The following is a 22,109-nucleotide window of genomic DNA, read 5'->3' as shown; positions in this document are numbered from 1 at the left end:
ACACTGGAGTGTCAGCCTTGACTTTTGTGCTCCAGTGGAACTTGAACCCACCATTTTCTGACTAGGAGGAAAGAATGCTATCAACTGAGACACAGCTGACATATTGCACATCAATAATATATAATACATAATATATGTGAAAACATATGTTAGCAAATATTTTTGTTTGCACAATTTGATTTCCTGTTGTTACATTTTTATTATACTTCTTTTTCAATTAAAAATTCTTATGTCTCTATTTATTGTGGATGGTGCTCAGGTAAACTCATTTTTATAATTGTGCAATCTGGCTGTCTCCCTTAAATTATTCAGGCTATTTCTGATTATTCTTTTGCCATTTTTTCTCAGTAATAGAAATTTTAAGCAGCCCAAATATGATTTTAAACAAATATACACAACAATTAATAACATATTTCACAGTAAAATAATTAAATTTATCAATTTGTCATTTGCGTCTTTTGATACCTTAACTGAAGTTTTTTCTTAAGGTCTCAACCTCTACCAAAAACCTGAGTTTGAACTTGATATTTTTATCCAGTCAGTAATTATGAGCTGACTATGGAGTTTACAGTCTGAGTATGTGGAGGATATACAATTTCCCATTATGTATCTGCACCATTTAGTCAGCTGCAGTGAAGGAATATTGTATCAGTTTCTGTTCAACAGCTTTTCAGAACTGCATGAAGAAAAGCTAGAGGACAAAGTTCAATTTCTTTATTCAGAAAAAAATATTGAGTGTTTCCATTAAATTAAGGTGTGTATGGTTTGTAAATAGGACAACTGTGTGTGTGTGCAGATGTGCATCTGATTTAATATAAAAGGCTGACGATTAAGCACTTATCTATTATAGCTTTTTTTCTGCCATAAAGACCTTCCCCCATCATAAGGTCAGAAGTGGGATGTTTGCTGATGATGGCATAATGTTCAGCAGCACTCATGACTCCTCAGACATCGAAGCAGTCCATGTCCAAATACAGCAAGACCTGAACAACATTCAGGTTTGGGCTGATAAATGACAAGTAACATCCATGCCACACAAATGCCAGTGAGTTCCTTTCCCAACACCAACCTGGCCGCAATTTAACCAAACAAATTGACCAGCAGCTCTCAGAGGCGGGACTTCCTTCCCAGATGGGATTGGAATGCCTGGCTCAAGCTCACTACTATGTTCCCACCCAACTTCAAACACAAATCTATCCCTCAGTACAGCTAACTCCCATTGCCTAACCCCAGCATCGCCAAACACCAGATTGTTTCAGCTAAGTTCTGCACCTTGCACAACACTTTTCTGTGCATTCTTAACTTTAAAAATGATGCAAGATAAAGATTAAATATTTAAGTATAGGAATGTACAAACCAACTACACATAGAGGTGTTTATGATTATGACAGGTTTAGATAAAGTAGATAAAGAAAATCTGTTCCCATTAGTTGATAGTTTAAGGACTAGGGGGCACAGATTTAAAGCATTGGGCAAGAGATGTGGGAGGGATTTGAGGAAGATGTGTTAATGACTCGGTACTCACTGCCCATGAGGCCAGTTGAAGTGGAGATGATCGATGATTTCAGAAGGAACTTGGATAGGCAATTGAGGGAAATAAACTTGCAAGGCTACAGAGGTAATGTGTGGGAATGGGGCTGTCTGAATTGCATCCACGGGTCAGAAGCTAAATACCATCCATCTTATCACCTCTGACTTCAAGTAGAATTCCTGCAAATATTTCATTTTTAAAACTGGTCCAAAAAAATCAGTTTCCCCTTTGGTGCTGGACACTCTTTCCCTTCAGCAATTCTTTCTAAAGCCCAAGCTGATCCAAGACTGAAATGCTACCCTTAAATCTGGGCATAATCTCTCTTTAGCTCGGAGAAGTCACAGTAAGATGGTTTCTGACAGAGTTCTCTCCTTTTTGTCTTTGGGGCTTTTACTTTATATTCTTCTTTTTAAAACATTTTTACATTCCAATGGAGTGACTTTTACAAATTCATGCTTTATTCATAATTGTACTTTTTTTGGTAATACAACATATCATTAATATATGACCTTAAAATGTAACAGGACTGTGCAATCAGAAAACATAAAATATATGTTAAGAGTACACTTGAAACCTTGTACCTAAATTTTGCTTCATGCTGCAGGATTGCTCTGCATTAGGCTAATTTGGCCATGTCATTGCAACTGAAAGTAAGCATAAAACATCTCTAATGGATATCACTTCAATATAAGCCTCTTATGGAACCATTTTCTCTCTTTACAGATGCTGTAAAGACCTGCTGAGTGCTTCCAGCATTTTCTATTTTTATTTTATAAGAAGAATTAAATTGTCCAGGGTTAATATTTTGTTCACTCTTATTAAAAACACAAATTCTGATCAAGTGCTGACAATGTTCCACCTAAGTGTTCACTGGATTTAAATTAACTTATGCTGACCTTGTTTTGAATCATTCAAATTAAACAGCATTTTAATAATGGAATTTAACTGGGATTTGATTCAACTAATTGCTAAAGGCTGTGAAATAAGAGATAATAAATACTGGAATGTCGTGTCCAAACTCAATTGCAAACGTAGGTTTAGATAGTTATCGTGCCTGTATTAGAAGCGGTTGTTTGATGCTGGCTTGACTCCAGCTCCATATAACTGGCCCTCTGCTGTTACCTGTTACATTCATCGCTGGTGTGTGCCTCCTCTTAGCCACTGGCTGCTTCACCTACAATTTGTAGGCGCCAGGAATAAATTTTTTGTTTGAAACAGGCGGATATTTGCTCAAGGCAACCTAAACCAGGTTGCAAAAAATGTTGCCATATGTCCCAGGATTAATTAAATCAAAGCCAGATATGTGTATATTTGATGTAGGGAGATATCTAATCTAGAACAAACCAATAGTTCACCTGCTGGGATAGCCACTCCTGTTGTATGCGAGTCTGGTTATTATAAATCGGTTTTGCCGAATACATTTAGTAATTTCACGATCTGCAGGATAACACACACATCTCTGCAAAGATTTTCCATTCGTGTTCCGCAGTAAAGAGATGTTGTAAAATGCTCCGGTCATTCTCCAAGGCTTTACTGATTGGAAAAAAAGGTTGAGTCGGGACACGCTCCAGCCTGATTGATACCCTTACATGCACCACACGTCCTGCGGATATTTGTTTGCTTCACACTAAATAAGAAACCAGTGACCGAAAATCGAAAGCCTGTCAAGCCCCATGGCTGTTATTTTTCAAAATGATTTACATATTAACATGACTGAACTCCAACACCTACCAGCTCCTCCTCTATAAGCGTTAATTAAATGCCTGTAAATGTTATGGAAAACACAAAACTTATAATTTGTATACATATTTGAAACTGGTTTTGGATAATCTTATTAAGGTCGCTTATTGTGAATATTGGGACCCTCTCTGTCTGGTGAATGGGCTGCGCGCCAGGTCCTGCTGCGGGACCGCGCCTGTGCATTGTGAGCGTGGCGCCGGGAACGCGCTCTCTCCAGTGTGTGTGTGGCGCCGGGAACGCGCTCTCTCCAGTGAGTGAGCGGGTGTCGGGGCCGCGCTCTCTCCAGTGTGTGAGCAGGTGTCGGGAACGCGCTCTCTCCAGTGAGTGAGCGGGTGTCGGGGCCGCGCTCTCTCCAGTGTGTGAGCGGGTGTCGGGGCCGCGCTCTCTCCAGTGAGTGAGCGGGTGTCGGGGCCGCGCTCTCTCCAGTGTGTGAGCGGGTGTCGGGGCCGCGCTCTCTCCAGTGTGTGAGCGGGTGTCGGGGCCGCGCTCTCTCCAGTGTGTGAGCGGGTGTCGGGGCCGCGCTCTCTCCAGTGTGTGAGAGCAGGTATCGGGGCCGCGCTCTCTCCAGTGCGAGCGGGTCTCGGGGCCGCGCTCTCTCCAGTGTGTGTGTGAGCAGGTGTCGGGGCCGCGCTCTCTCCAGTGTCGGGGCCGCGCTCGGCCTGTCTGTTCATGTCCATTTTAGTCGATGCTGGGAGCTGCGCTGGTTTATTTTAAAGCCTCTCCCGGGTCTTGTTGCTTTGCAGTTTCACATCGCGGACACATTGTTACCCTCCTCCCTCCCAGAGCTAAACCACCGCCAGTGAGCGGGAGCTGGCCGCCGGCGCCAAGGTAAACTTGTCTTGTTTTTGTTGAAGGAAAGTTTCGAGCCCCCCACCCCCCCCGCAGTTAGTCACTGAGTGAATTCCCGGCACCTTCCCGGCCGAGAAATCTAGAAGGAAAGTTGTGAGGGGCCGTGAATGATATTTTGTTTTGGAGCCGAGAGAGGGGGTGAGGGCGGCGGGGATGGGCTGGTGGTGGGAGTGCAGTTTGTGGCGGTGAGTCGGAGAGAGAGAGAGAGCGGGGGGGATATGGAGAAGCTGCGAATGGTTTCTACACAGCCCATGTCGAGAAGGGCGGCGGTGGCTCTCCCCGTCTGTCTGTCCCCGTCTGTCTGTCCCCGGCCGGCTCTCTCCGTCTGTCTGTCCCCGGCCGTCTGTCCCCGGCCCCTCAGTTGGACATCTGCAAAACCGCCCGCATCAAGCGGAGAGGCTTTTGCAAACTGGAACTCGCGGGTGATCCCTGTCAACAGTCGCCTCTTTACAATGGCCGAGCGCGTTGCTAAGTTGCAGCTATTTGCATGGACAGAATTCTTTATCAGGCCTTTTGTTTCGAAAATCCAGCTTCCAGCTTTTGGCACCTTTGTTCTATGTTTTTGGTGCAATAACGGGCAGCCCCCCGGGTGGTGGGCGGTTTATGCTCAGAGCTCTGGACTGTGCCCCCCCCCCCCCCCAATACACCCCGAAGTTGATGTATTTCTGTTCAATGTTTTCAGGTTTTGCAGAATGAACGCTACATCAAATAGCCCCTGGGCATTCCGCTCCCTTTTGGCGAACTCCACCTTTGCTCCTTCGGATTATGGCTTCAGCAATTGGGTGGACCCGATTTCCAATCAGACCGAAAGCTGCGACAACTGGAAAGAAATCCATCATTTAGTCTTTCACGTCGCCAACTTCGGCTTCGCCGTTGGGCTGCTTATTCCCACCACCATTAAGATCCACATGCTCCTTCTGCGCGCTATGATGAGCATAGGTAAGTCGCGAGTTGCAGAAAACGCGGGGGGGGCGGGGGGGGGGGTGGGGGAACGTTCTGAGAGTTCGGGTCAAACCCCACTCTTGAGATTGTATAGTGCGATACAATTATTGGTAGTGACAATGTGCTTTAAATCCAATGGAGTTGTGCCGACCTGTAATAATGGATAATATATATGAGCTCTGTGGATTCTCTTTTCCACCTTGTCTTAGGCTTCTTTCTAAAATAAGGGTACAACAGACTGCACTTAAGACTGCGGGCATAGTCGGTCATTGGTTCTGAAAATCGACAGCTTTGGATGTGGAGAAAAAAGATCTGCCTCAAAATTGGCTTAATCGGTTCTATATAAGGACTGGACGCAATGCCATGGCATTCTGTAGTGTGTCGGTGGGTGCAATGTAGAGTGACAAAGTTAATATTTCAAGTATTGGCATGCTTAGAATTTGAAGGTTACGCTAAGGGGATTGGGTGTATCTAAAAGACAGATTAGAAAGATATGCGAGGAATGAAGACAACAGGGGAATGAAGGGAAGCCAGATCCCAGAAGAATGCAAACTGAAGAAAGCCAGGCATGTGGGATGGTGAAAATGACATGGGGAAACTAGACAAAGCAGATGGCTAAAGGAAGTTGAATAACATAGAACTTAAAAGAAACTATAAAACATTACGCAATCATAGAGCAGCACAGAAGGAGACCATTCAGCCCATCATGTCTGTGCCGGCTCTCCGAATGAGCAATTCACCTCATGCCATTCCCCCACCTTCTCGCTGTAACATTGCACATTCTTCCTTTTTGGATAATAATCCAATTCCCTTTTGAATGCCCCAGTTAACCCTGCCTTCACCGCGTCCTCAGGCAGTACATTGAAGATCGTAATCACTTGCTTTGTGAAAAGTTTTTTCATGTCTCCACTGCTTCCTTTGCCAATACCCTTAAATCTGCACCCTCTTGTTCACCGTCCTTCCATCAGAGGGAACAGTTTTTCCCTATCAACTCTGGCCAGATCCCTCATGATTTTGAATATTTCAATCAAATCTCCAGTCAGCCTTCTCTTATCCAAGCAAAACAGTCCCAACTTCTCCAATCTATCTGTGAACTGAAGTTCCCTATCCCTGGAACCATTCTTGTAAATCTATTCTGTCCTCTCTCTTTAATGACTTCACATCTTTCCTAAAGTGTGATGCTTAGAATGAGACAGAATACTCCTGTTGAGGCTGAACCAGTGTTTTATAGAAATTTAACATAACTTCCTTGCTCTTGCACTCTATGCCCCTATTAATAAAGCCTAGGATACTGTATGCTTTATTAACAGCTCTCTCAACTTGTCCTGTCACCTTCAATGACCTATACACCAGGCACATATATACACAGGTGCCTCTGCTCCTGCACCCCCTTTAGAATTGTACCCTTAGTTTATATTATCTCATTCTTTCCTACCAATTTTTTTTTCTCTTTATTCATTCATGGGATGTGGCATCACTGGCAAGGTTAGCATTTGTTGCCCATCCCTAACTGCCCTTCTACTGAGTGGCTTGCTAGGTCATTTCAGAGGGCTGTAGACCTGGAGTCACATGTAGGCCAGACCAGGTAAGGATGGCAGATTTCCATACCTGAAGGATGTTAGTGAACCAGTTAGGATTTTATGACAATCAATGTTAATTTCATGGTCACCATTACTAAGATGAGCTTTCCATTCCAGATTTTATTAATTGAATTTAAATTCCATCAGCTGCCATGATGGGATTTGAACCCATAGAGCATTAGATAAAAACAAAAAGCTACTGCGGATGCTGGAAATCCAAAACAAAAACAGAATTACCTGGAAAAACTCAGCAGGTCTGGCAGCATCGGTGGAGAAGAAAAGAGTTGACGTTTCGAGTCCACATGACCCTTCAACAGAACTGAAGTATAGTTAGGAGAGGGGTGAAATATAAGCTGGTTTAAGGTGGGGGCGGGGGGAGAGAAGTTGAGGGTGGGGTGGTTGTAGGGACAAGCAAGCAGTGATAGGAGCAGTTAATCAAAAGATGTCACAGGCAAAAGGATCAGAGAGGAGTTGAAGGTGGTGATATTATCTAAGAAAAGTGCTAATTAAGAATGGATGGTAGGACACTCAAGGTACAGCTCTAGTGGGGGTGGGGTGGAAAGACTGACAAGGTATTAGTTGTAGATTTAAAAATAATGGAAATAGGTGGGAAAAGAAGAATCTATATAAATTATTGAAAAAAAAAGGGAGGGGGAAGAAACGGGGTGGGGATGGGGGAAGGGGGAGTTTAAGATCTAAAGTTGTTGAATTCAATATTCAGCCTGGAAGGCTGTAAAGTGCCTAGTCGGAAGATGAGGTGCTGTTCCTCCAGTTTGCGTTGGGCTTCACTGCAACAATGCAGCAAGCCAAGGACAGACATGTGGGCAAGAGAGCAGGGTGGAGTGTTAAAATGGCAAGCGACAGGGAGGTTTGGGTCTTTCTTGCGGACAGACTGCAGGTGTTCTGCAAAGCGGTCACCCAGTTTGCGTTTGGTCTCTCCAACATAGAGCATTAGCCTGGGCCACTGGTTACTAATCCAATGACATTACCACTACACTACCATCTCCCCCTGTAAATGAATCACTTCACATTTATGTGCATTGATTTCATCAGCCATTTTTCCACGGTGGCGTATTAGTAATGAAGCCTCATGGCGTAAGGTCAAGCATAGGCAAGGAAACTGTGTGTTGATTACCACCTACTGCCCACCCCCCAAGCTGATGAATCAGTCCTCCTCCATGTTGAAGACTACTTGGAGGAAGCAATGGGGGTGGCAAGGGCACAGAATGTACTCTGGAGTGGAGGTGGGGGGTAGGGGGTGGGGATTGTGGTGGGGGAGCGGGGCGACTTCAATGTCCTGCACCAAGGGTGGCTTGGTAGCACCACTACTAAACTATTATCCTAAAGGACATAGCTCCTAGACTAGGTCTTTTATTTTATTCATTCATGAGATGTGGGCATGGCTGGTTAGGCCAGCATTTATTGCCCACCCCTAGTTGCCTTTAAGAAGGTGGTGGTGAACTGCCTTCTTGAACCGCTGCAGTCCATGTGGTGTAGGCACACCCACAGTGCTGTTAGGGAGGGAGTTCCAGGATTTTGACCCAGCGACAGTGAAGGAACGGTGATATATTTCCAAGTCAGGACGGTGAGTGGCTTGGAGGGGAATATCCAGGTGGTCATATTCCCATCTATCTGCTGCTCTTGTCCTTCTAGATGTTAGCGGTTGTGGGTTTGGAAGGTTCTGTCTAAGGAGCCTTAATGAGTTCCTACAGCACATCTTGTAAATTGCACTGTGCATCGGTGGTGGAGGGAGTGAATGTTTGTGGATGGGGTGCCAATCAGGCGGGCTGCTTTGTCCTGGATGGTGCCCAGCTTCTTGAGTATTGTGGGAGCTGCACTCATCCAGGCAAGTGGGGAGTATTCCATCACACTCCTGACTTGTGCCTTGTAGATGGTGGACAGGCTTAGGGCAGTCTGCAGCAGTTGGCGAGGGAACCAACAAGAGGGAAAGACTAACTTGGCCTCATCCTCACCAATCTACCTGTTGCAGATGCATCTGTCCAGGACGTATTGGTAGGAGTGACCACCACATAGTCCTTGTGGAGACGAAGCCCCATATTCACATTGAGGATACACTCCATCGTGTTGTGTGGCACTACCACCATGCTAAATGAGATTTCGAACAGATCTAGCAACTCAAAACTGGGCATACATGAGGCACTGTCGGCCATCAACAACAGCAGAATTATATTCAACTACAATCTGTAACCTCATGGCCTGGCACATCTCCCACTCTACCATTTCCATCAAGTTAGGGGAATAACCCTGGTTCAATGAAGAGTGCAGGAGGGCATGACAGGAGCAGCACCAAGCATACCTAAAAATGAGATGTCAACCCGGTGAAGCTACAGTACAGGATTACTTGCATGCCAAACAGCATAAGCAGCAAGTGATAGACAGAGCTAAGCAATCTCACAACCAACAGACCAGATCTAAGATCTGCAGACCTGCCACATCCAGTCGTAAATTGTGGTGAACAAAGAACTAACCAGAGGAGGCTCCACAAATATCCCCATCCTCAATGATTGGGGAGCCCAGCACATCAGCGTGAAAGACAAGGTTGAAGCATTTGCAACCATCTTCAGCCAGAAGTGCCGAGTGGATGATCCATCTTGGCCTCCTGAGGTTCCCGGCATCACAGATGCCAGTCTTCAGCCAATTTGATTCACTACATTTGATATAAAAGCAGGTCAGAGGCTGGGAATTCTTTGGTGAGTAACTCACTTTCTGACTCCCCAACGTCTGTCCACCGTCTACAAGGCACAAGTCAGGAGTGTGATGCATAGTGGCAGCAGTGTGTACCATCTACAAGATGCACTGCAGCAACTTATCAAGGCTCCTTTGAAAGAACCTCCCAAACTCTTGACCTCTACCACTCAGAAGGACAAGGGGCAGCAGATGCATGGGAATGCCACCATCTGCCAGTTACTCTCCAAGCTACACACCATCCTGACTTGGAATTATATAGCAGTTCCTTCACTATTGCTGGGTCAAAATCCCGGAACTCCCATTCCAACAGCCCCTACAACACATGGTTCAAAAAGGTGGCTCACTGCCACCATCTCGAGGAGAATTAGGGATGGGCATTAAATGCTGGCCTAGCCGGTGGCACCCACATCCTATGAATGAGTAAATAATAAAAAATTAAACCCTTCACGTGTCTGAATTATCTCCTCTTTCTCCAGGACCTGGGCAGCAGCATCTTCCTTGGTAATGACAGATGGAAAATATTCATTTTATGCCTTGGCTATGCGCCCTGTCTCCTTGTGTAAATCCCATTTTTGACCCCTTATTGCCCCCACTCCAAAAACCACCGTTTTACTATTAGTATGCCTACAGGAGATTTTGAATCTCCTTTTTTATGTTAGCTGCCAGTCTCTTTTCATATTCCTTCTTTGCTCATCTTATTTACTTTTTCACTTCCCTCTGAACCTCTTACATTCAGCCTGGTTCTCAGTTGTATTATCCACCAGACATCTGTCATGAAAGCACTTTTTTTTTTCTTCACCTTAATCGCTATCTCTTTTGTCATCCAGGGAGCTCTGGATTTGTTTGCCCTACCTTTCACCTTCACGGGAATATACCTTGACTGTACCTGAACTATCTCTTCTTTAAAGACAGCACCTTATTTAGTTACAGTTTTGTGTGCCAACCTTTGACTCCAATTTATTCAGCCCAGATCCACTCGTACTCCATTGAAGTTGGCTTTCCCCCAGTTAATTATTCTTACCCTAGGTTGCTCTTTGTTCTTTTCCATAGCCAACCTAAACCTTATGATACAATGATGATTATCCCCTAAATGTTCTACTGATATTTGATCTTGTTGGCCCACCTCATTCTCAAGAACCAGGTCTAGCAATGCCTCCTTTCTTGTTGGACTGGAAACATTCTGCTGTAGAAAATTTTCTTGAACACGCTCCAGGAACTCTTGCCCCTCTCTGTCCTTAACACAACTATACTATCCCAGTCCATATTTGGATAATTGAAGTCCCCCATTGTAAATACTCTATAATTTTTGCACTTCTTTGTAATTTCCTTGTAAATTTGTTCCTCTATATTTTTCCCACTAGATTATCTCAACACATTTCCTTCCTTCATCGTTGCTGCTGTGATTTTAATACTTGTGGTTCTTTTATTCTCATATCAAACATGGATGGCCTTTTTCTCAGCATGTTTAGTGGAAATTGTCCTTTCCAAGGGATAATTCAGATGGTGCACATTGTTTGCTGATTAACTGCGAACAAATACAACATAGGAACATACAACAGCTTTCAAAGCGAGTTGAAAACTATTGGAAATAGCGTTTAATGGAATTTTCGCCCTCATTCAGTCATGTGCACCCCTAAATTTAGTAATATTAAACTTGTATAGAAATGGCTTCTATAGAAATTTATTGAGGTGTTTTCACTGTTAAAGCTGTGGAGCTAAGTAATTCCTGTGGTTTTTGACAGCGTGGAAATCAAAGAACCTGGCAGTAGAACCTGTTTCTATCAGATCTGCTGCATTTTTTACCCTGAATCAAAAATCCATTGTGCGTGGGCATATTCTGCTCACTGTCTTTTTTGTGATGTACAGTGGGGAAGAAGCTATCCCGGTAGGATGACATTGACGTCCTAAATCCTGCTTCATTTGGCCCAGCATATCGTAAACTCACTTCATGCAGGCACATCGTTCCAGTCGGAAATGGGGCCCAGCAATTTTTACGTTTTTTTTATATAAATACGTAACTCCTTCTCGAAGTGGTAAATTGAAAGTCAAGCTTTGTGAGCAGCATCTGGCTGGGCCAGCCCTGGTATGATCCGGCAAAATGCCACAACTAGGTTCCTTCCACACCCACTCACTGGAATAGCTGCCCTCGTTGGGTACCGATCCTGGGATTTCAGATGAGCCGAGTGCTGGAGCCATATGGCACACCAAAATTTTAACCCGCACACTCCTAGTGATGCATCACCTGCCAAATGATATTATAATGCAGCCTCTGGTGATTTTTTTTCAGTATTTCTATGACCGAATTATGTATGTTAAGATAATTGCAGATGTACAATAGTGAGTATAAGGTGGTAATTAAAGCTCTAGAGCTCTGATAACAAGAAAGTTTAACTTTCATGGTTTATGATGTAACAAGAACTGCTCAAATGAGCTACTTTCATCTAAATCAGTGCCAGCCATCTAGTATTCAGTACAGCCTGGACATGACTGCAGGCGATTCTGTCATTTATTTTAAATGGGTTACTTTTTAAAATAGTAGACAGATTGAGTGCCTTAGTCTGTATAATTGTCATTTACAGTAATTTGTAGCAATGTATCTTCATACGTTCTTTTCTCATTAGACTTTTTCCCCCCGTACTTGGCACCTGTATAAGACTGTTTCTATGACGGGGGCTTTTAGGTTGACTAGTTTTGATTTTTCCTTTCACAGGTTGTGCACTCTTCATTGTGTGGGCAGTGATTTATCGATGTGCTTTAGACATATTGATCTGGAACTCCCTGTTTCTTATTCTCAACATGTTGCATTTCCTCTATCTGTTGTACAAGAGGAGGCCTGTAAGTATAGACCACTCTTTCTGAGGTTTATGTTCCTCTGATAGTGCACTGTTAATGCATTCAGCTGAAATCCTGTTGTATGCTATTTTAGGATATGAACAGGTTAACAACTATCTTAGAAGAGTGCATAACAAGTATGCTAGCAGTGAAAATTACACTCCTTGGCAGTTTGCTTTTAATCTTTTAAGTGCAGAGTCTTTGCCTAGCACTAAAATTTTGAAATTGCCGCTGAATGCTGAATGGAACCAGCATCCAGAGTAAAATAATGCTAAGTACCCATTGTAGACCAGAGACATATCAGAGTCTATCTAACTCTCTTCTGGTTGGGAAATGTGTCATGATGTGATCAGCTGTCTCACTGGTGTGGATGTTTGGATTATCCCCAACAGGTTGAAGAATTTAAACCAAATTTTTGAACTCCATTTATGGAGAAATTGTATCACTTAAATATACATTTTTTGATTAATACCCCTCTCTTAAAAAGAATGGCAAGATTCTGTCTTGGAAAACTGTTCTTTCTTGGAGTATAAAATACAACTATGCTAATGGTAAGAATTTTCAGTTAATACATCTTGGCCCGGATTTTGCTATGGTAATGTTGTCTGTGTCACTATAGTTACTCCACTGAAACTGACAACAACATTGGGAGTCTGGACAGGCACAGAATAATATGGAAATCCAGAAGTTACAGCCATTGAAAAACCCCTGAAAAAGTTGCACCTTGTTGAACGAGGTGTAACTGGGTTTTTTTATGGCGTATTAACTTCATAATTATTGCTGAACACCCATATTGGCCCTGAGAAGCTAATTTTATATTTGTAGAAAGTCAAATTTCTCCACAGTGATTTATGTTTTAAAAACAAAATTTCTTTCTAAAAGTCTGTTTATCTTTAGATTCTATCTTAACACAACCAATCATTTGTTTTGCTGCATGAAAATTTAAAAGGGAAGGAATTGAAGTGCTTTTAGCCTGCTAGTTTATTGTGTGTGAATGCTTCAGTTGGATTGGTTATCTCCCTGCCTGCTGATATCACTGCTACTGCATGCTAAAACATCCTGTGACTTGGCGCCACATTTAAACTGCCATTGGGAAAGGGGAAATCCCCATCAAGGGACATTACTAGATCTTTGTGGGTAGCTTTCATTTGAGGTCTTGCTTCTCCACTGGCTGCAAGGTCTGGGCCATTGAATTTATGATACTCTGGCAGCACCTCATTCAATGCCCAGGGCTCTTAATAATACAGGTGCCTGCTTCCTTGAAGTGGAACCATCGAATGGAAATGCAGGAGAGAAAAGCTACAGTACTCAATACCGAAATGACAAGATCTAAGCTTGATTCTCCATGTGGCTATATTTTGCTCTCGTAGGAATATAGGGCGGGATTTTCCACACCCGCCCACTGCTGGGATCTTCTGGTCCCGTCGCAAGTCAATGGACTTCTGGTTGGGGCGCCGCCTCGCCCACAATGGATCCCACCTGTGACGGGGCCGGAAAATTCCAGCCAAAGGAACAGGAATCAGCCTTAAGTCTGTTCCAACATCCAATGAGTTCCAATCTTTGACCAACTCCAAGTATCTGCCTTTGAATGTGTGCTTGTCATTTTGACCATGCCGTATGACCAGATGCTGTCCTTCAGAGGAGGACAGTCACTTCTTGTTGGAGGACATTTTTTGTTGCCCCTTCTTGAAAGTGGGAAATAAAAATGTTATATATTTTTAAAAAATTATTTACTTCTGTAATTTATAAAAGAATGTCTACCACTCAGCAGCATCTGGGCAGCCAAACAAATATATCTTTGCGGTTTGCATGGGAACTTTTCTATTTCTACATCTTGGTTTGTACCTGTTCCAGCAGACCCTTTTTCTTTAAAGAAAAATCTTGTCTATTGCATCTGTTTTGATCAGTCTGAGGCATCTCAAGCTGGCTTTACCTTTGCTTGTAATTTCTGGATATCCACTGTTGGAGTTGCTAAATGTATTTTTATTAAAAGGAAGTTCTTGTTCACTTTCACCCAATAATAAAAGGTTATTCCTCTTGCCCTTCTAAATATATCTCTGTTGCTTTACATCAGTACTTGCTAAACTGTTGAAAGCTGCTGTTAACTGTCAAATTATCCATCACTTTGAAAGTCCTGGCATAATCATTCCACTGGCCATCATGGTGTTTTTGCAATGCATATCTGCAACTCTATTTTTGTATAGTTAAACGAAACATCTGTCATTGCCTTCAATATCACTAAAGTCTTAATTGGGGCCTGGCATCATATACTTTTTAGGCTCATTGATGTAGGGATGCTCATAGGACAGGCATATGTCATTTAATCCCTTGAGCCTGTTCTGCCCCTCAGTGAGATCATGGCTGATCTGTGACCTAACTCCACGTGCCTGCCTTTATACCATTTCTGTTAGATTTCTGTTGATCAAAGATACTATCAACAGAAATCCATCAATCCCAGATTTAAAATTAACAATTGACCTAGCATCAACTGCCATTTGCAAAACTTGTACCACCTTTGATAGTGTCTCCTGACATCACTACTGAAAGCTTTGGCTCAAGGAGAGGTCCTGGAATCTCCAACCAGTAGAAATAGTTTCTCTGATGAAAGGTCATCAATCTGAAACCTTAACTCTGTTTCTCTCCACAGATGCTGCCTGAGCTGCTGAGTTTTTACAGCATCTTTTGTTCTTATTTCAGATTTTCAGCATTCACAGTATTTTGGGGAAATGCTTTCTCTCCTCTTAACCCATCAGTTCCCCTTAGTATTTTGAAAACTTAAATCAAATCACCCCTTAACCTTCTGAATTTCAGGAAATCTAACCCTAGTTTGTGTAATCTCTCCTCATAATTTAATCCATGAAGTCCATGTAATATTCTGGTAAACCTACACGACAGTAGGCGGAATCGCCCCAGATTTGCACTAAGTGCGGTAGCAGGTGTTACCTGCCAGCCGCAATGGAGGCTTCTCGCGCTGTATCGTCCCAAACCCGCCGTAGTAATTATGCATTGCCGGGAAACACGCCGCTTCCATGGTGGGCAGGCTCTCATTCGCCTGCCACGCCGTCACATCGCTGCTACATTGTGCTTAGCGCCACATTAAAGTATAGCCACCTGCACACCTCTCAGTGCTTCCAGCCCATGACTGCTGCAGAGAATACATGGCACCGAAAGGCAGGAAGACTGCAGCCCCCAAGTTTAGTGACACGTCCCTTGAGCGCCTTTTGGACACCTTGGAGGCCCGCTGTGATGTCCTCTAACCCTGCTCTGGCTGCAGAAGAGGCAGCAGCATTACCACTCCGGCTTGATAGGCGATGGCAGTGGTGATTAGTGCCAATGCTGCGCAGAAGAGGTTGGCCATCCAGTGCAGAAAGAGGATGAATGATCTCACCCGTGGTGTCAGGGTAAGGCAACTGTCTCATCACTCTAAACTCTCACACTCAAGCCCATCACATGTTCACTGGCATCTCACTCACTGCCAGCTCAAGGGACATCACCACTCACTCTTTCACACGCCCTCACATCTCCATCTGGCCTCATCTGCTCTGGAGACTGCCTCCTCAGCCTTCACCATCTTGAAGTCACTTGCACAGATCAACTTATGCCCCCACACAAACCCCTTCCCCAATATAGCCCTCACCCTGCAGCCCCTCACCCTGAAGGCCACTTCTCCCCCTTCCTCAAGCAAGCCCTAGCCCTGCAGCCATACAAAGACACCCCTTATGGTTGGTCTGGTAGGTAGAGACCTGCCATGAACCCCGACTAAAAGTGTGGTGTGGTGCCGCTTGCGAAGCCTGGCACTGAAGACTGAGAGTGCTGACCGAAGCAAGGTAGGTAAACAAACCTCGAAGTCCTGAGTGAACTGCAACTCGCCAGGTGCACATCACTTATGTGCAGTTGTGAAATATGTTGGCGTGGGGAGAATGAGTCCAGCAGGCTGGCCTTATAATGATATGCAGATGTATTACAATGAGGTTCCCGATGGCAGGAAACATGGCCCACAATCGACGGGCTGAGCGGGCGATTGCAAACTGGCTTCATGATGTCATGAAACCAATTTTTTTGCCTTCTCGCCAATTGTTCGCTCATGCCACCGAGCATGTCCGATGCCAGCGGGCACCGACGATTCCACCCATTCCCTCTAAGGCCAGTACATCCTTCCTAAGGTGTGGCACCCATAACTGCTCTTAGCACTCCTGACGTGACAGTGCTTTGTATAGCTGCAGCACGACTTCTATCCCTTTTATATCTAGAGGAATATAATGCAAAGCCAGCATTCCATGAAACCATTGTCAATTGTTGTAAAAACCCATCTGGTTTGCTAATATCCTTTAGGGAAGGAAATCTGCCATCCTTACCCTGGTCTGGCCTACATGTGACTCCAGACCTACAGCAATGTGGTTGACTCTTAAATGCCCCCTGAAATGGCCTAGCAAGCCATTCAATTCTCAAGGGCAGTTAGGGATGGACAATAAATGCTGAATTAGCCAGTGACGCCCACATCTCATGAACGAATAAAAAAAAAATCCATTCACCTTTTTGATTTATTTTACATCTGTTCATGGTGTTTTAAAAATCTGTGTACCTGGGCCCCTAATACACTTTGGATAGCACTGTTTGAATCTTTAGAAAATACTCTGATCTATACTTTGCAAGTCCAAAGTGGATGACTTCACACTTGACTATATTGAAATCCATTTGCCATAGTTTTGTCCATCTAAATCTATTGATATCTCTTTGGTATTTCATGCGTTCATCTACATGGCTTACGATGCTACCCATCTTTGTTTGATCAGAAAACTTGCATATATAGCTCTCCATCTCATAATCTCTATTCCATAACCCTAACAGCACTGTGGATGTACCTGCACCGCATGGACTGCAGAGGTTCAAGAAGGCAGCTCACCACCACCTTTCAAGGGCAATTAGGGATGGGCAATAAATACTGGCTTAGCCAGCGAAACCCTTGAATGAATAATAAAACTAAGTCATTAATACATACAGCAAATAGCTGAGGCCGCAACACAGATCCCTGTTGGATGCCACTAGTTCCATCAACTAATTAGAGTGCCTACTTATTATCCCTACTCTCCTGTCACTCAGCCAATTTCTTAATCAGGTCAATCATTTGCCCTTGCTCTGAATTTCAGCCTTACCTAACAGTCTCTTTTGAAAGACTCCGAAATTCCATTTAAATAACATATACAATTCCCCACGCACTACTTTAGTCACCTCTTCAAAAAATTCATTGAATTTGGTTAGGCGTGACCTATCATTTACAAATCCATGCTGGCCCTCTCTGATCAGCTGAAAATTTTCAAGGTGTTCAGCCATTCTACCCTTTATTAAAGACACTGGTAATTTCCTGACAGCAGATGCTAGGCTCACTGGCCTGTAATTCCCTGGTTTTCCTGTCTTTAAGTAACGGAGTGCTTTGCAATTTTCCAATCTAAAAGAACAAATCCTGAGTCGAGAGAGCTTTTGAAGGTCAAAGTTAGGGCGTCTGCAATGTTCACACCTACTTTCTTTAAACCCTGACATGAAAACCATCTGATCCTGGGGATTTGCTTATGCTAATTTTGTTGTGTCCTGTCCGTGATTCAGTATTAGTCTCTTTGGATTTCCAGTGTGCTCACCTCTTCCTCTACTGTACATACTGACGCAAAGTTATTATTCAACATGTTTGCCATTTCCTTATTTTCATAGATATCACCATTGTCATGGGGCCCACATTGCTCTTAACCCACCTTTATTTTCTGACATAATTGTAAAGGTTTTTTCTGCTGATTTTAATATCCCTTGCAGTTTCTTTTCATATTCCCTTTTTGTAGCTCTTACTATCTGTTTTGACACCCTTTGTTATTCTTAGTGCCTCTCCCATTCACCAGGACTAATGCTATTTTTCACATTCTTGTATGTTTTTTTTGGCACAAGGAGCTCTTGCCCTTTAGGGGTATGAACTGGTTCTGTATCACATAATCTTTTTTTGAACATCTCCCGCTGATCTTTGTCAGTTTACCTAGCAACAGATTTGCTCAGTTTACTGTCAACAGTCTCTGACTCATCCCTTGAACTTGGTCTTAGCCAAGTCTGTAGTCTTATGCATTTCTCCCTTTCAAACACAACATTGAACTCAATCATATTATGACCATTATTAGAGAAATGGTCATGCAGGGTTAATCTGTTAACTAAATCTGTCTCATTGCGCATTATTAAATCTTTTATGCCCTTGTTGCTTCTTCAACATATTGTAGGAAACTATCCTGAACAGTCTCTCAATCTATTGCCTATCTGACATAGGTTCACCTGCTTTTCCGAATCCATATGGAAGTTAAAATCTTCTTTTGAAACCGTTCTGCTTTTACTACATGCTTGTCTAATCTCTGCATTAATATATTTTTCTGAGTAATGGAAGGCTTTTTACTTCATTACTCAGTGGCAGCATCAAGCAATCCCAGGTCAGATAAAGTACCATTACAGTGGTTCAGACACATCAGGAGAATACCACTATGGCATTTTTGCATTTCCCTCACCAACTATGCTTGAGTTTGCTAACATTGTCAATTGGTAGCGAATTAACTTTGTGCCAAAAGCCCATGTTCACTGGATTGAGTCCGGCTGGACATCTAGGTGCTTGATAGCTAACAGAGGGCACTACCATCCCTCTAATCTGGGCTAGATTGGAACCCTAGTCAGAAAGATGAAAGGCAAGTGTATGCCCGAGCCCTTTTCTAAGCATACTTCTAAACAGATTATGATGGTATGGCCTCCCACCGAAGGTTGCTTCATGACTATCTAGTTTCCTCTCAAATTACTATGTTTGTGCTGTAGTTCCTCTACCCCTTTTTTATTGACACTGATTCCCAAGGGCTCTTGTTATCCCTCCCAGTCAGTTCCTTAATTTCAATGACTATCTACATGTTTGCGATGATTCCACTCTACATAACTTTGTTTCTTCACCTGATTAGTGCTTCCGCCTCTACCTCTTTGCAGTGACTGGCTTCATCATTACTTGATTTATTTTTTCCTTTCCCCTTCAACTGGGTATTGAAAATTTGGGAATAGAATTTTTGTAGTAGTAGGGAATCCCTTGATCTCAAGATTGGTGGGAAACCAGGAGAAACAACATTTTTGGCTGTTTTTTGCCACTTCTATGGGGTTTCTGCTGAAGTTATTGGCAGAGATTGGAGAACCCATTGGAAGTTACTGCCATTTGTTTCTTCCAATTCTCTTCCCTTCGCTTGGAAGCCTGACAAACGTATACCATCCCTGATCTTCAGTGGATTCAAATTTAACCCTTCTTCAATTATCAACTGTCTTAATTTATTGACACCTGTGACTTTTAAGACCCATCTCAAAATTCCTGAATAGGATCTACAAAAAAATATGCCGCTCATAATATTCATTCACTCCCTGTCGCATATTTTCTTGTCACACTTTCATTTTGTAGATACTATTATGGTAATTATTTGTTTTAAGCTCCAGTTACATCATCCTGCATTCTTTTTCCCTTCTACCTTTCCACTCCTGAAATAAAAAGTGGAATTTTATGTTATCACCACCAACACCCCCTTCCACCCCAAAGGAGAGGGGTGGGGGTAAAATCAAGTAGCATGAGAAGGGCTCCGTGCCCATGGTGTTCCTGCTGCCACTGGAATTTTGCCAGCAGTGAGGGAGGCATTGGACGCTCCCTCCCTGCCCTTGGGCCAAGTGAGGCCCTTAAGTGGTCAATTAATGGTCACTTAAAGAAGGTGTCCACACCTTGTGGCAAGGCTGTCAGGTAAACTCTGTTCCACCCCCTCACCCTCCTGATACCGCCACCAGCTCCACTTATCTTATTACCCGACGATCGTCATTGGGGATTAGCTGGAGTCCCAGCAGTGGCCACTGTTCTCAGTGTTACTGCTGGGACTAGAGAGTTGTTGGCCATTTGATTGCCTCTGGGCATCCCGGCCGCGCGAGGTAGGTTCCCCCTGACTTTTAAGCTGGAGGGTGAGGGATCACTGCCTCCACGTGGAATGCCACCCAAAGACTCATTGCATAGTTTACTCAATTTTTCACCAGGATTTCTAAGCTGCAGAACTTGTAACTTTCTTCAGCCTTCCATTACTCCTACAGTGTCCAGCGTTTTAAAGATTGATGCCATATAATCATTATATCCTTATTTACCTCCCTATGTCTCTTATTGTTTCTTATACTGCAACCTTGTCAGCTTCTAACACTGAGCTTTTGTCCTTTTATATTATTCATTCAATAAAAGTAAATTAGAGGAATGCTTTTCAATACTTTAAGCAGTAACAATCTAATTTGGCTATTAATTAATCAAAACCTTTGCACATATGGCCTTTAAAGTACAAGCCTGAGACTATAAACTTATTCCTGCCAGTGCCCATCTTTCCTGGAATAAATATTTGTTTCTTATTTGGACCATAAGTGTGGAGGCGGGAATGACTTCTCAAATTTAAAAGCCCTTAGACCTCCCCATTAGGCACCCCATTACCTTTATGTAGTTGCTCATGACGTGTAACAAGGAAGCCAAATCTGGTCCTCGGGGGAAAATTCACATCAATATTATACCAACCAGATTTGACAAAGTGATAACTTCAATCTAGCCAGTAATATTTTTGGGATCATGGGAGATAAAGCCCAAGACCTTTTGAATAACAAGGTTTAAAAAGCTTATCAATCTTTTAAAGAGAAGTGTACAATGCTTTTACAACGAATGCCTCTTTATAATTTTAATTCTAAAGAAGAAGAACATATTGTCAATACTATCAAAAATCATTTTGTGCCCAAATATACCAAAAAGCCTGAATGTTGTAGTCACCTACACATATCTAGACTTGTCCACGTGCTGCACTGAAATCAGTAAACTATATTGCAACTAATCATATTATTTTATTTCAGATTAAGCTTGATAAGGAGCTCAAGGTGCTTTACAGGAGAATGTTTGAGCCACTTCATGTCCCTCCAGATTTGTTCCAAAAACTGACTGGACAGTTCTGTAGTATTATGACTCTTAAAAAAGATCAGACCTATGCTGCAGAAGATAAAACGTCTGTTGACGATCGACTTAGTGTCCTATTAAAGGGAAAGTAAGTCAATAATACGTTCTTGTTTTTGTATTTTAAAAAAAACTTGAATTTACATGTTGTTTCATGATATTCTCAGGACATCTCAAGGCACGTTACATTCAATGAACTATGTTTTGAGGTAGCCACTATTGTGTAGACAAGAGCAGCAGCCAGATTCACAAAGCGAGGTTCTGTAAAAGCATAGGAAATGCATAATTTGTTCAGTGACATTGGCTGAGGGAGAAATATTAGCCAAGATGTGAGCTGTCTGCTCTTCATCAAACCATGATAAGATCTTAAACACCTACCTGAACAGATATACAGTTCAATGTCTCATTCAGAGGATGCCACTTTAAACAGTGCAGCGCTTCCTCACTGGAGTAAAAACAGAAAATGCTGGAAAAACTCAGCAGGTCTGACAGCATCTGTGGGGAGAGAAACAGAGTTAACGTTTCGAGTCCGTATGACTTCTTCAGAGCTAAAGACAAGTAGAAATCTGATTAAATTTATACTGTTTAAGGGATGTGGAGCAGGTGAAACTGGATAGAAGGTCAGTGATAGGTGCGGGTTAAGAGGGATTGACAAAGATGTCATGGACACAAGACAATGAGAGTATTAATGGTAGTGGTAAGGGCTAAAGAAGGTGCTGATAGTGGCATAAAGGTAAGAGAGAAGAATGTGTGAATAGCAGAACAAGGGTAAGCAGCGCAGTATTTTGCTTTTACCTCAAGTGTTGGCCTAGATTATGCTGTCAAACTGTGGAACATGACAGTAATCTTTTGATTAATGGGCAAGAGTGCTGTCAGCTGAACCAAACTGACATTATACTCTGTGTCTAGACCCACCAGGTGATTG

General features: G+C 43.0%; 1 protein-coding gene across 1 annotated transcript in view; it reads left to right on the top strand.

The window, feature by feature from the left end:
• popdc1 (popeye domain cAMP effector 1) overlaps nt 1-22,109 on the top strand; it is a 54,740-nt gene that overhangs the window by 13,260 nt on the left and 19,371 nt on the right. Inside the window, exons 4-6 of the mRNA XM_078542864.1 lie at nt 4,560-5,059; nt 12,062-12,186; nt 21,088-21,275. Of these exons, the coding sequence (XP_078398990.1) occupies nt 4,560-5,059; nt 12,062-12,186; nt 21,088-21,275 (813 nt within the window). The remainder of the gene's footprint in view (nt 1-4,559; nt 5,060-12,061; nt 12,187-21,087; nt 21,276-22,109) is intronic.

This window comes from Cetorhinus maximus, chromosome 5, assembly GCF_964194155.1.
Source record: "Cetorhinus maximus chromosome 5, sCetMax3.hap1.1, whole genome shotgun sequence".
In the NCBI taxonomy this organism is placed as follows: domain Eukaryota; kingdom Metazoa; phylum Chordata; class Chondrichthyes; order Lamniformes; family Cetorhinidae; genus Cetorhinus; species Cetorhinus maximus.
This window is presented reverse-complemented; position numbering and strand designations above follow the sequence as displayed.